This window comes from Chiloscyllium punctatum, chromosome 2 (genome assembly GCF_047496795.1).
Source record: "Chiloscyllium punctatum isolate Juve2018m chromosome 2, sChiPun1.3, whole genome shotgun sequence".
Classification (NCBI taxonomy): domain Eukaryota; kingdom Metazoa; phylum Chordata; class Chondrichthyes; order Orectolobiformes; family Hemiscylliidae; genus Chiloscyllium; species Chiloscyllium punctatum.
Window position 1 is genome coordinate 35,827,723 of NC_092740.1, and position 15,925 is coordinate 35,843,647.

The following is a 15,925-nucleotide window of genomic DNA, read 5'->3' on the forward strand; positions in this document are numbered from 1 at the left end:
TGCCTGGATTGGAGGGCATGTCTTATGAAGGAAGGTTGAGGAAGCTAAGGCTTTGGTCACTGGAGGTGTACAAGATGATCAGAGGCATAGATAGAGTGAATAGTCAGATTTTTTCCTCCAAGGCAGAAATGGCTGTCACAAAAGGGTATAAATTTTAAGGTGATTGGAGGAAGGTTTCAGGAAGATGTCAGAGGTAGATTTTTTATAGTGGTGAGAGCGTGGAAAGCATTGCCAGAGTTGGTAGTAGAGTCAGATACATTGGACATTTAAGTTACTCTTGGATAGGCACATGGATGATAGTAAAATGAAGGGTATGTAGGTTAGTTTGATCTTAAACTAGGATAAAAGGTCAGCTTAACATAGAACAGTACAGGCCCTTCAGCGTTCAATGTACCTGATGAAGGACAGTACTCTGAAATCTAGTGCTTCCAAATAAGCCTATTGGGACTATAACCTGGTGTTGTGATTTTTAAAATTTGTCTAGCTGACCAAGAGCATGCTGTACTCTTAGTTAACCACCTGCCCTGTCCATTACACTACTGATTTTAGTGTTATGTGTAAAAGCTAACCAGAATAGCATACAGTATTCCAAATATGGCCTTAACCAACAATCTTTCTATAGCTGTGAAATGACATCCCAACCCCTATACGCGAGACATTATCACACTAGAGGGGTTGCATTCAGCACAGCTCGACCACTTGCTTACTCTTATTGACGTGGTCTTCTGTCCTGGCCTGCTATCCATAGTTTTCTAGTTTATCTACCCCCTGGATCTTTTTCTCTGAGCTCCAATTCTACGGACTCCTTTCGCCCGCCGACCGACTGGGAGGAGGAGGGGGCGGGGCCGCAGGACACCGTCACCGGGGGAGGAGCCAGAGTGAGGGGGCGGGAACCTGAGGATTATGACGCGAGAAGGAGACAGTGCGAGGGGGCGGGGCCGGAGGGCTCGGTCATCGGCAGACGGGACAATGGAGTGGGCGGGGCTTGGGGGACAATGGAGTGGGCGGGGCTTGGGGGACGATACGCTGTCACCGCCAGAAACGAGGCTGGACGACTCAGTTCACTGACTGAGGACAAAGTTTTAAAAAAAACACACACCAGGTTATAGTGCAACAGGTTTATTTGGAAACACTGCTTCAAGTGGTTGTGAAGCAGGACCATAAAACACAGCATTCATAGCAAAAGATTAAAGTGATACAAGGATACACGTTTCACAACTACCTGAAGCAGCGCTTCGAAAGCTAGTGCTTCCAAATTAACCTGTTGCACTTTACCCTTCTGTTGTGTGATTTATTTAAAAAACTTTGTCCACCCCGGTCCAACACCGGCTCCTCTGAGGAACCGGTGAGAGTGGGCGGGACCGAAGCACCCGTCACCGGCTGACGGAACAATAGGAGTGGGTGGAGCCGGAGGCTGCAGACACCGTGAGGGGCGGGGCCAGGCGACTGTCAATCACTCGTGCGGCAAAGGCTGTCGGGAGACGGGCCTAGCGAGACGCTCCAGCAACGCCAAGAGAGAACGGGAGAGAGAAAAAAAAATTCGAGAGAAAACAATCGGGAGAAGGAGCCGTCCGATCAGGCGTGTGAGACCCAGAGAGATATAAAAAAAAGAGGGGCGAAGCTAATAGACAGACCGCTCGCAGAAAGAAATAGAGCGCAGCCTCCGTTTAGGGACCACCATGATGTCCACCTGCGTGGTCCAGGTCACCAACATCTCCCCGGTGGCCAGCGCCGAGCAGCTGACCACTCTCTTCAGTTTCCTGGGAGACATCGACGATTTCCGCGTCTTCCCTTCCGAGTAAGTGAGCGGTTGCGGCCGGGAGAGAAGGGGATCGGGGTTGCGGACGTTGCGATCTCTCTCTTTCTTCCTTCCTTCACTTCCCCAGTCCCGACGCTGCCGCCATTTTACGCCGAGAGAGCGTTGCGCAGGTTTTGCTGTTGGCGTCGAGCTCGCTCTCTCTCTGTGTCTCTTCCCTCCCCCGCCCCCTCTCCAACTCGGGAAATACAACCCTGGGTTCAGCCCGGTGGCGGCCCTATCGCCCACCTAAACTTGACCATCCCAGCTGATTCAGATTGTTATAAAATACCCCCCCCCCCCCAATGGCTCGCTTCCTGAGTGCAGCTCAGCCAACTACACTGATTACAATATTGGATCATGGTTGATCTCTAACGTTACCATGAGTGGCGGAGATGTGGGAATCATGTACAACATCCTCCTCCCTTCAGATGCCGCCAAAGGTTCATTTGTTTCCGCTTTTTTTTAAACACACACCCTTGTCCTTCATGAGAAAATCAAACTCATCGTAAAGCCGACGGTCACCGCCTGTTTTTACGCTCACCGTTAAAAGTGAAGATTCGCCCTCTTCTGTGTTCAGTCAGTCATGGACAATCGCGTGAAGTGAACCACTCCAAAGTCGCCCACATCTTAGTCGAGACCATACAGTTAGAGGCGGAAGAGGCCCACGTGCCTTTTCTCAACCCCAGTCAAGATCAGAGTGGTGCTGGAAAAGCACAGCAGGTCAGGCAGCATCCGAGGGGCAGGAAAATCGACGTTTCGGGCAAAAAACTCTTCATCAGGAATGAGGCCTGATCTCACCCCCACCAAGCAGTCATGGAGTCATAGGGATGGAAACAGACCCTCCAGTCCAACTTGACCAGATATCGTAAATTAGTGTAGTCCCATTTACCAGTATTTGGCTCTTATACCTCTGAACCCTTCCTATGCATTTACACATCTAAATGCTGTAATTTTACCAGTTTCCAACACTTCCTTTGGCAGTTAATTCCATGCACTCACCACCCTCAGCGTGGAAAAAGTTGCCCCTTGGGTCCCTTTTAAATTTTTCCCCTCTCCCCATAACCTATGCCCTCTAGTTCTGGGCTCACCCATTCCAGGGAGAAATTTGGGTGGTTGTGAGGTCGCAACATATTGTACGCGCAATCAAAAGTTTTGTGTTCGAATCATAAGCCATGCTATCCTATAATTAAATAATTGAGCACTGAAGATACTTTGATTATGTTGGTTGCTTTCCCAAGCTAGTGGGAAATAGGGATACAGTCAATGGATGAATGGCTGGTTTACATGATGGACTGGGCTATCTTCACAACTCTCTGTTATCTTAGGAAGAGCAGTTGCCAAATCATGCTGTGATGCACCCAGATAGAATGCTTTTTATGGTGCATCTATGAAAAATGGTACAGGTCCTTGTTGACATGCCACATTTCCTTAATCTCCTGAGGAAATACAGGCATTGTTGTGCTTTCTTGACCATTGCATTGACATGGGTGGACCAGGACAGATTGTCGGTCCTAATTACTCCCAGGATGCTGTCGACCATCTCCACCTCGGCACCATCGATGAGGATAGCAAGGACAACAAGCATGTGGAAACACCAACACTTAAAAATTCTCCTCTGTGGCACAAACCATCCTGAATTGAAAATATAGTCCATGACACCTCAAATTTGAAATTCCCATTCTTGCTTTCAAATTCTTCGGTGATTTTATTGCAAATCTGTCTTTTAGATCTTCAAACCTCCAAGAGATCTTTTTGTTCAGTTACAGACTCTTGTAACCTCTGGCATCCTTTGCCATCAAACATGAGGCAATGCATTTGGCTACTGGCCTGAGCTAATGAAGTCTTTCTTAACCCTGCTTGTCTCCCGCATTAAGAGGCTTTTCAAAAACTAGCATGTGTTTAAAGTTTTGAACAATTTGCCCTAATATTTCCTTTTGCTTAATGTGGATTTTGATCTGAATATGTTTCTGAAAGCATGTTCTGTTGATAATGTTATGGATAATATATAGTTACAAGTTATTGTGAAAGTTGTCACAAATGTGTTTTATGAACTCTTAGTACTTTGAAAAAGATGCATAAATATAATGTATTATCATACAGGTATGTTTAAACATTGATCAGTTTCAGTGCTAGGTTTTGTACCCTGTTTGTAAACATGTCAAATAATGACAAATTGCTAACAGGTTAAAAATGTTCTAAATGTTAAATATATGCAAAATATTCTGTATGTATTAGTCAAATTTATTCAAGTAAAATAAATGCTGAATTCTAGTAAATCTTCTACAAAATCTTTGTTTGTTTCGAATGCCTCCTCTTCCATCTGGTTGATTTCTTATTCTACAGCTTTCTGACAAAAACAGGCTTTTGTATTATGTTTTCACTTGGCCTGCTGTTCGGAATATGTAGTTTATCCTAAGCCAGGTTGGGAATTCTTTGCTTAATTGTTTTCTTTTATCTATATATTTTACTTTAAATTTTTTTTCATAAGCTGCACTTTTCATTTATATTTTGATTATTTTAAAGATTTTTTGACAACTTATTTTCTCTCCAATTTTCCTTTCCTGTGTGGATTCTTTTTCAAGTATTTACTTTTTGATGCTCATCTGAGGAGAGTTATGTCCTTAGGGAAAGAATAAACTAATAGGCGTTTTTACTCATTTTTTTCACAGTGATCAGTAGTGATCAGATAAATACTCGAGCTAATATCAGTCAGGATCAGTGCCCTACATACCCTCTCGTCTTCGTTAGGAATAACCAAAAATGAACATTGCAAGAGCTGAAGAAAGAGGAACCCTGAAGTGAAGGGTACAGGTTCAGACAGCCATACTGTCTGCCTACTACCAAGATTCATACATCTTCTCTGGGCTGAAGAAGAACTTGTAGTTGGAAGGGAGTGAATCCAGTTGTCATAGTCCATACAGGCACCAGTAACATAGTTAGTATCAGGAAGCTATGAGGAGCTAGGCACCAATTTAAGAGGCAGAACCTCTAAACAAAGTAATCTTTCAAATATTACTTGAGCTGCTTTCAAATTAGCACAGGGTAATCAAGGTGAAAAGAGTTGAATGTGTGACTGAATGACTGCTGTGGGAGAAGTGATCTAAATTGAGGAAACCAGGATTACTAAAGAGCTTTGGGTAGGGATCAGTAATGATAAAGGCAAGCGGTCACTTGTCGGGGTTGTGCACAATAACAACAAGGTAGGTTAGAGTATCAAGGATGACAGTGGGAGCTTGTGAAAAAAGTACAGCAATTTTCATGGGGGCATTTTTAACTTTCATATATACCAGAAAAATCAGATGGGGAAAGGAACGAGTCTAGATGAAGAATATATTGAATGTTTTCAGGGCAGTTTCTTAGACCATCAATGTTACGGCACCAACCAACAGGCTATACTAGATCTGAAATTGACACTAGATTTAATATTCACTGGTGAATTAGGATTAATTGTTTATCTCGTTGTTAAGCAGTTACAATGGTCCAATAATATAATTGAATTTTATGTACAGTTTTCAGAGAGAAGTATGGGTCCAAGGTGACTTGTTGAATTTAAACAATTGCAATTATGAGTGTATGAGAGCAGGTCTAGCAAAAGTGAACTGGCAACTTAGTTGGAGGTCAGTAGAGATGCAGTAGCAAACATTTTAAGACGATGTCTCAGAAAGCACAGAATTGATACACTTCAACAAATAAGGAGCATTCTGAGGGATAGACCTGCCATCCATGGTTAACTCAAAAAAAAAAGTCAAATGTATCAAACTCCAGGAAAAGACACACATTGCTCAAGAATAGATAACAGGACAACAAAATCAGGCAGAATATGAAAAAAAGCAAAAGGTTAATAAGGGAAATGTTAAAGTGTGAGCGAAAGTTAAAATATAAAAACAGACAGGAATAGTTTCTTTAAATATTCAAGAAGGCAAAGAGTTAAGTGTTGGTTCTGTAGAAAATAAGTCTGGGAAATTATTAATGGAGGATAAATAGAAATTAAATTGAAATGATATTTCATGTCAGTCTTTGGTAAAGAAGATTTGTGTTGTATCTCAGAAATAGAACAGTTGGAATTGCGAATTGACGCGTGTTCAGGTCCTGTTAAATTTGTTCCTCATATATTAAAAGAAATAGTGAGATAGTTGATGTATTTCTTCTAATTTTCCAACTTCAGGGAAGGTTTCCTTAGATTAGAAATTAGCCAATGCAACTCCTTTATTCAAAAGGGGAGAAAGACAAAAAGCAGGAAACTAGTGGCCAGTTAGCATAACATATGTAATAGGGAAAATGTTAGAAACTATTCCTAAAGACATTAAAATAGGACTTTTGAAAACATTAATCAGGCAGAGCTAACGTGGGTTTGTCAGAGGGAACTCACATTAAACAAATTTATTGGAGCCTTTTTGAAGAAGTAGCTTATGCTGTAGGTAAAGCTGAACCAATGGAACTATTGTACAGAAAGGTGCCACACCAAACATTCCATTGTTGATGAAAATACAAGTTCATGGTGTAAGGGGTATTGTGTTGGTATGGATAAAAGATTGACTAGTTCACAGGAGGCAGAGAATAGGAATAATAGATATTTTTCAGACTGGCAGGAAGACACGAGTGTCAAAATTTATTTCCCTTAACTGCTCATCTACTCTCCTTTTTGAAATTATTAATTTTCTCTTTTTCTGCAACCTTTGTAGGCCACATGTTCCAGATTGTTATCATTTAATTGTCTATTTTAAAAAAAGTTCTCCCTCTGCGATTCCTATTCCAAGTCATAATCTCTGTTCCCTACTCCCTGCACTACCAACTGTTAGAAAAGATTTTCTTTGTCAGCATAACCTAAACATTTCATTATTGTGTACACTCTTTCAAAACTCCCCTCAATTTATTTTCCTCAAAGAGACCCTTTCCAACCTAAAGTCTGAGTTAAAATCCCTGGAACCATTTCGATAAATTTTCTCTGTGTGCTCCCAAGAACCTTCCTTGCATTCTTTCTAAAATGTGATTTCTGGATGCAGTGCTGTAGTTGCCTAGCTAAAAGTTTATAAAAGTTCAGTGTAATTTCTCTGCTTTTGTACCTTTATCATTCACAAAAATGTCAATGTGAAAATTTTGGTTCTAAATTAAATTGTGGTGACATGCAATTAGGAATGATGTAGATTACTGGATAAGATTCTAAGGCACTCAGTGAATTACAATGTTAACAGTGTTTGCAGCTTTTGTGGTAATTTGAAAAGTGAATGACTTGTACTACTGTGCAGCGTCTAAATTCGCATGCAGGATAATTGTTTAAATGATGTATAAAGAGTTCCAACTGTTCATGGGGAAAAGAAATAGTTATTTTCTAATTAACCTGTTCAGGGATGCTATTATTACGTTCAGGAGTAGGTGAGATTTGAACTTAGGCCTTCTGGGTCAGGGTTAGCTGCCGCTGCACCAGAACAGCACCCGAGGTATTGTTAAAAACTGCAATTTGAATCATTTGACTTCAAATGAAGAGCACTAAACTGGTAATTGGAATGGGAAAAGAATTGCGTGACAAAGCGAGTTTACCATTTGAATTTCAGTTGCAGTTTTGTCAGTATGCTGTTTACAAGGGACTACCTGAAGTAAGGTTAAGCAATATCGTAGAACCGGGATGATATGACACATGAGGCCACCATTTGAAATTATTTCAGTTAGTGCTACTGTTATACATATTCTTATAATGTCTCCTTTTTCAAAGAGTTGAACATATTAGCAAGTTTTGAGAAGATTTGTAGCTCAGGTTGAGGTTCTGGATGTAGATTTACTCACTGAGCTGGAATGGTTCCCTTTTCAGATGTTTCGTCACCATACTAGGTAACGTCAGGATATCTTTTCTGAACCCTTTCAAGTTTCACAACATCCTTCCTTTAGTAGGGAGACCAGAATTGCACGCTATATTCCAAAAGAGGCCTCTGTAGCATGGACAATCCCAATAAGGTGACATCCTTTTCTTCTCAGTTAAAACATTGAATTCAAATTTTACCATCTGCTATGGTGAGATTTGAACCTAGGTCCCCAGAGTATGACCTGGATCTCTGAATTAACAGTCCAGCAATAATACCACTAGGCCAACATCTTCTCTGTTGGGGTCACCTGAATTTTTAACATGTTCAATTGACCCATTATTATTTACATGTGGTGAGCAGGCCAATGGTCTCTGAACCCACCATTCTGTGTTTTGAGGGATGAGCACATGTGGGTGTGAAGATGGTGGGCTAGAAACCATTCTACTTTACATGATACTGCATGGCAAAAATCTCTGAGAGGGCATGTAATACCTAGCTTCTCTCTATAACTTTAGCTCCCTTTCTGCCAGTTTCAACTTGTTTCTTCTGATTGTGTGTTTGCTGCTTCCTGCTTACTGTCCAGTTTTTCTGGAAAGTTTTGTGTGATGTTTCATTATACAGGATGATCCTATAGATGTTTTTATTGTAATTTTAAAGAATATATTGTAGTGCAGTTGTAAGTTAAATGTATTAAATTTGTTGTTATTCTTGCAGCAATTCGCCTATCCCAGTTTCGACAAGGGTATGTTACATTAAATATCACGATCCTGTGAGTGTTGGTGTGGCCCAGCATCTAACAAACGTGGTTTTTATAGACAGAGGCCTCATAGTTGTACCCTTCAATGAAGGTAGGTATTTAAGGCTTTGTTGCAAATTTTTAAGCTCTCTGGTAATTATTTTTATGTTTTTTTTAGCTGAGTAGAAAGAGTTTCTAGTGATTCGTGTTGGTGGGCAGTGGTCTTTATTTAACACAAGTTATTCCAATGTCTGGAATGCCCATTACGGCATTGAGCCTGGGCCTGTTTTGTAGAACTCTGAATATTGCATTGAAAGCACAGATCAAAACACCTGACAGACAAAACAAAATATTTGTTTTTTTGTTGTGGAATCGTGGAATTGGAATTAAATATAAAAGAATTCTTAGAAATTTTACCTTGCAGAATTAGTAATTAATGCGTGAAATTTTTAAGCAAAGATGTTAAACTAGATATCTCTAAAATTAGTTAAGTTAAAATAGATGCATGAATTCATCCACACATGCATTAATTATTAATTTTGCAATGCAGAACATCAGTCATTTGGTACTTACTATGTTCATTGAAATTTAACACATTGAATTTTTAGGGGTGCCCAAACATTTTGCAACAGCCTCACCTATTAGGCTATGTCAAATGACACAAAGTTTATGCAGTGTAGCACAAGATTTGTTGGAAGACCTGTAATCAACAAATCATTATGCGACCATAACTAAATAACGAATGTAAAGCAGTCAATGCAAAGCATAATTACAAACATGCTATACATACGTTTTGTTTTAGAAGAAATGCATAGATGCCATTTGTTCTGAGTCGATAACATTATGGAATCTAGTTAATACTAAAGTGATATTAATTTCAAAAATACATAAGTTAAGATACAACACTTTTCACAAGTGTTAATAACGCCATTTGTTCTTAATTGGCTAATAATTAGTTTTGCCTTAAATCCTTTCTAAATGGTGAGATTTTATAAATGCTGTAAAGTATACAAAACATTGATGTCGTTTTTGCATTTGGCCAAAAGGATGTACTCACTACTGGAAAATAAGTGAATAAAGACTTGCCCACAAAGATTTAGTGGGTTATTCCAATTTGACTTAGTCTGATCTAATCTTTAAGGGACCATTAGCTTCCATTCACAGTTACATTCTCAAGCAATCTGATCAACCATTCAGACTGAAGAATCCTGACGGGAAACCAGGAAATAAAATGCATGGATTCGAATTCAATTTTCAATGATTTTACAGAAAATAATATAAAGATTGTGATGTACACATGAAATTTGAGTAGAAAATAAAGTATATTTTTAAATGTTATGAGGAGGAAATGGCACTCCATTTTCAAGACTAGAGGGATTGTTCCTTTTTTTTCGAATTTGTAAAATCTCAAATACATCTCATTCAATATGCTCAGTGTTTTACATTGAGAATACTGCACCAAAACTTAGAGCTTGTGGCAAACTTTCTAATTCTGTGTTGATCGCATCTGATCAGACTGCAACAGCACATCCAATGGAGGTGCATGGTATGAATGTTAGCAACCTCCAAATTTAACTGCATTTACGGATGCCAGAAGTTGCCGTTGGTTTCATACAGTACTGATGGCAATCACTGACTGTTATAACATCATTTCAGCTACATTTTCTAGGCCAGTATCTTAATTTTGTACGGTAATCCAGATGATTATTTTGGAACAAATTTATAGATTATTAAGTTGATTTATTGCAGAGAATCCACATTTCTGAGTACATGTTTTTAAGGTACTCAGTTTCAACAGCACATTGACAGCTATGATGGAACTGACATTGTGCTCCCAGTTATGAAGCTGTAATTGCATGTAATGTGGGAGATGAAGGGCCCAAACTCTATTGAGCTCTGTTCGTGGAATTTAGCACACACAGACTTGGGTATACAAAAGTAGCTAAGGGAAAAATGAAACCCAGGTAATATGACCACATAATTTAATGATATTTCTGAGTCATGTTATTAAACATACTGGTATTTCCATACTGACCCTTTAAATTATTTATAAGTGCTAATTGATTTTACTCCTATTGAACTACTCACTGTTCACCTTAGATAGTATACTCTGAATTCTTAATGTCCTGCTGGAAATCAATAATGTGTTCCAACTGCTTTGTTCAATACTGCAAAATCAACGTGTAAATGAATCCATCACAAAGTTTTTAAGTAGAAAGACCACACCAGAATTTATAATGTTTAGCCTTGTTCTCACAACCTTTATTTTCACTTGACATTAACAGTGGTGATCAACAATTCTGAGGTGTGGCTTTGAAAATGTATTATATGGAGTTACTTTATACACACTCAATAACTTTGAGTAGCTAATAATGCAGTGCTGTTCTACTGATTTTATTATCTGAACTGAAAAAGATGTGATGGCAGATAAAGGTTCACCTTAAAATGCTTATTTAGAATTGGAGTTAAACAAAATTTATAAAGTTCTCATGCTTGTTGTATAGAACTTGCTATGCGTGGTTCTTGTTATATTTCATTTATAATTTCTGTGCTTTGGCCTTTGCAAAGAAATTCTATCCGGTCTTTATGTGCCATTTCAATAATAATGGAATTTATAATCTCGTAGGAATGAACAAGTTTTTACTCAATTGACAGACATGCTCTTATGTGCAGCATTAAGTCATCTGAAACATTTTTAATTCATTTAAATTGCTGTCAACTGTTACATTCCAATTTTAAAAGCTGGTTCAGTATTAATGAAATTGTTAAGTCCAAGTGGCTGCATTATCTTGCATATTAGCCAAGACAGTGGCTGGTTCTTTTCCTGCAGGTATATCATGTTTTCAAGTAATTGAAATATGTCCTAATTAATTTAAGATTTTTCTTTATTAACCATATTTAATGGTCGATGGAATCCCAGTGCCAATATTAATTTGGTTTTGTATGTTTTCTCTGTGATGTGTGTGCATTAGTAGATGACTAGACTGGCGAAGGCAGACCTGTGCACTTGCCTACTGTAGGCATTGTTTGCCATGCCACTAATGCTGACACCAAGCAAAACCTTCACGGGGGGAATAATGACTGGAGGCTGCCCGTCGACATCTTCCAAGATGGATACCCTGTCTTTTTTTTTTATTTGTCCCTTGTATACATCTTCTCTTTAAACTTTTTAACCTTTCTGTTTTTGTACTGTGTTATTTGTAAATGTTCTCTAACTAAAATACTGTTTATTAAATCAGTTCCTGATGTGTGTGTTTGTATGTGTGCGTGCATGTGTGTGTATATTGGGGAGTGGAGTTCTTTTTAGATGTGTAGTTTATAATGGTATCTTTTTTAAATGCCAAGATAAAGTTTTGCCATTGTTTCTTAAGATATTTTGAATTATACCATTATTATAATGTTTAAAACCATGAGTTTATTTCAGCAAGTATTTGAAAGCTTTTTATATGGCTTTGAAATTTTCAATTGATATATGATACCAATCTCTTTTGCTTTCATCACAATTTTGTGACTGCTGTAGTGAAATCTTTTTTTCTGTTTTAGTTAATGATCACTATAAGTTTGTACTCTTGTATGTTAACAAGGAACATTTTTAGGGACAATGTAGTTAATATAGATAATGATTAGTGGCTATTACATAAAATTCTATTTGTTTTCTACCACACATCATTTTCACATCTGGCAGTGTACTCATTTATGATCAGAAGCCGTATGCTTTAATATATAATCTTTTCACTAAATTGTATACAGTGATTGATATAATGTGAACCTGAATTTCCCCCTGTATTCTATCCAGTCACAGCATGCTGCCTATTCTCTGTATATTATGTATTCTCCCCCCCTGCAATTATTAAAATAAATTTGTTGTGTGGTAGAAAACAGAGCATGCATTTGAAAGTAGTGAAGTGCAGTGTACTGCATGATTTTCACCACTTCCCCACAAGATTTGTAATTTATTTACAAGTAGTTTGTGATACTAGTTAAATATTCGAGCGCACAGAAATTCTTATTTAAAAGCTAGCGGTATGGTGATATTGTTTTTATAAGGTAATATTTGATACAGTTCTTAAATATGGCAGTGTTTGGAAGCATTTGTTCTATTTGCCTGAAGCAGTACATTGTGTTTTTTTTAATCCAGGTTTTGACTTTTCTCCTCAAACCTACGGTGTGAGTTGTATTAGTGTACAAATTGCTTGGGTGCCCATAGCTCTTTGATTCCTTATTCGAAAGCTAATTAGTTTTTGTGATGGTCTGACAATAAATATCATTTGACTAATAAAAACAGAAATTGCTGCAAGTATTTAGCAAGAGAGGCATTGCCTGTGAAGAGAGAAGTTGAGTTAACATTTCAGACTAATAAATATAGTTTAGCATTGTTAATTGTCTTTTGAACTATAAGAAAAGAATACAGCAAGGTTGCATTTTGTTCTCATCCAATATCCATATGTGTCTGGTTTTAAGTACAGATCAATGTGTTAAGAAGTGTGAACCCTACCTAATTTTTCTCCCCACAATTTAAAGGGTTACCTTTATTCTGGCCTTCTGTAGTCAGTTCAGACTGGAAATTAATAAATGTGTGGCCTTTCAACTCTACGTGACTAACGAATCACAATCATGTTTATTCACTAACCTGTCTCTTTCACTGATTATTTTTAGAAAAGATTTGAGTTGGGTTCACCTAACTTAAAACATTTTGATGTTTTAAAATTTGGAGGTACTTAAAATTTCAATGGTAACCTCACAGTTTGTTTTGGAAAATAGTCCTTTTTAATACCAAAGGAAGTCTATACATCTGGAACACAGATGTGGTATTAGGACTGGGAGCCATCGCAATATTTAAGAAGTATTTAGGTTAACACTTGAAATATCATATGTGAACAAGTGTTGGAAAATGGACTAAAGTAGGTACTGGATGCCCAGTGAAATAACAGTGAACTGAGCGATCGCATTCCATGCTATAAAATGCATATTATTCTATGACTCTACAATGGCTGCAGACTGATTATTTTTACAATTTTAAGTTAACTTGCGCTTCTTGTTCACCTGCATTAATTCATGATAAAGGTGTTCTCACCAACTCAGCACCTAAAGGTAGCATTGATAGTTTGACTTATTCTTTTTTTAAACACAAGAACATGTATGAAATATGAATTGACCCTGCAGAGACTTTAGATATTATCCAGTAAAAGGATCCAGTAGTAAACCTGAACAAATTAAAATTGAACTTTCAGAAATTCATCGCAGGCTTCTGAAAGCAAGAGAATTGTTACAGGTGACTGCAGTATCTGACCAAAGCAACATCTTAATCTGTTCTCAAAATGTTGCTATCACTACTGTCAAATAGTCCTGATGTAAAAGGTCAATGCCAGTATCCGGGCATACTTTCTATTGACACCTTTGATGTTTATGTCTGTCAAGCAGATAAATCACTAAGCCGTCATATTGTGAAGTGCAAAATCACGATTGTTGATATCAGTCCCCTCTATGATAAGCTGTGGATTAAACTGAAAAATGCTTGAAATGTGACCCTGATACGGTGTGCATCCATTGTCATTTTTAGGATGGCAGTATCCTTGACGTTCAAATATCCTCTATGGAAGTGCTGAACGTACACTTAAATTGGATTTTGTTGCAGTTGGGAGCTTGATTTAAAGTTGACTTTACAATATGAGTTTCCCAGGAGTCAACGAACATGGCAGTAAAAGAAAGTCGGCAGTACTGAATTCATGAGATCACTGCCTTTTTCAGCACTGTTGCACGTTGGGAAGCAGAGTGCTTTCTCTAACTTTACAAGGAAGCCTTCAGCTTCGTGATTGTGAACTGATATTTGGCATCACTCCTTTCCTCCTGATTTCTATGTTCTGTTTTTGGATGTACGAGCTGCACCCACTGCAGCTGAGTTTTTCTCCTGACTACTGGTTACAGGTTATCTGTTTGACTAGCTTGTGATTAGGATACTGACCGCATTGAGATCCTGCAATAGAGTTCAGCAGGACATCCATGTCCATAAACTTTCCAGCTTCTTTGACCTCCCTCCATAAATATTATGGACACCAAATCCGCATTTTGAAAAGTCATTCATTATTGGATCTAGTGATGCACCAGAATGAATAGCAAACTAAAAATAAGAGTTGACCAATTAACAAATTTTTTTTAAAATTGTGTGCCAGCTTACAATGCAAAAATTTAATTAAAAATAATATATTAATAATCTGTCTTTTTGTTTTTCAAAACAAGAAACTTAAATCATAATGCTGTATGTAGCACAAACAAACGTTGTGAACTGGTTTATTAACAATGTATTTACTATTTAGTGACACATAGTGGCACTACCGATATTGCTACAGTATGGCTTACATTAAACTACTTAATTGAAATCTGCACAGTACTTTTCCTCTATCATTTAATGAATTTCACTTGCTCTTTCTCCTTTTCTCTTTTGCTCTAGTTTGGCTGATTACCTTTTGCTTTCTAATAATCATTTAATCCTGTTTTTCCGCCTCTGTGTCCTTGTCAGTTTTCTTTCTCGTTCTCTTACTCACTCAGTACTCTGTTCTACTTGTTCCTACTCTCTTTTCTGACTTGTTTTTCTTACTTATTTGCATTTGGCTCTTTTCTTGCAGTTACTCGCAATTAAGTCTCAGTAATTTGCGTAGCACATAGTTGAACAGATCTGACAGAAGCTTGTAGAACTAAAAAGATATGCTTGTGGCAGTAGCACCAGTATCTCATGTCATTTCACCCCCACTCCTTTCCTCCCCTTTGGAGGGTGCAAGACCATTGGTTTTGTTATTGCCCTTTGTTGAATAAAATTAATTAGTTTAGCAATGATATTAATTATCATTGGATGTGAAACTTTTGAGTTAGTTTATGTCTGTTGCGCCTCAAAATTATCAAAAATATTAAGCTAATGCCTATATCCATACAGTTTTTCTGATGTTGATTAACTGGCTTTTGACTTTGGCAGTAGTTGTTGCACCACAAGCAGTTGTTAATCTACGGAAGCTTATTACAGTATTTGCCTAATTTATGCTTCTTTTCTAAGATAATAATTTAACAGTAACCTTAAAGGAACAGAGCTGTAAGCAACTTGATATAAAGGCTATACTCAGTGCTACAGGAGATCAACTAATTCCAGTTCTATAGGTTACCTGGGCCCGGAAGGAGGAAGGATAGTTAAGTAATTCACTAAAAGCAGTTGCAATTCAGCCACAGAAGGGCTGCATAAATTTTGAGCTCCCTGCTGTTCCTGGCCATCTCCTACCCCAATTTTATTGCGCAGTAACTGGCAATCAGTTGACTGTAAAATTATTTGTGCAGATGCACATATCATTGTTGCACAGGCAAGGTAACGTGTAATTTGTCATGGTATTCAGGGCAAATTGAATTACATTACATTACATTATGATCTCACATGAACAATTATGGTGTCTTGCTGCAACTGTTAAACTGGTTTTTAATTTTTTTTTTAAAAACGAAAATCAGTTCTTCGATTTTGGCTATGTCATTTTATTGGGGACTGAAAAAAGAATTTTAAAAAATGTTCTTCTTTTCTGTATCTGATGTTCTGTGTGCTAGTAGTGATGCAGCCAA

General features: G+C 37.9%; 1 protein-coding gene across 1 annotated transcript in view; it reads left to right on the forward strand.

Moving 5' to 3' along the window:
- Positions 1 to 1,451: 1,451 nt before the first annotated feature.
- Positions 1,452 to 15,925, forward strand: part of srek1 (splicing regulatory glutamine/lysine-rich protein 1) — a 69,708-nt gene continuing 55,234 nt past the window's right edge. The window contains exons 1-2 of the mRNA XM_072595732.1: positions 1,452 to 1,798; positions 8,311 to 8,444. Of these exons, the coding sequence (XP_072451833.1) occupies positions 1,680 to 1,798; positions 8,311 to 8,444 (253 nt within the window). The 5' untranslated portion in view covers positions 1,452 to 1,679. The remainder of the gene's footprint in view (positions 1,799 to 8,310; positions 8,445 to 15,925) is intronic.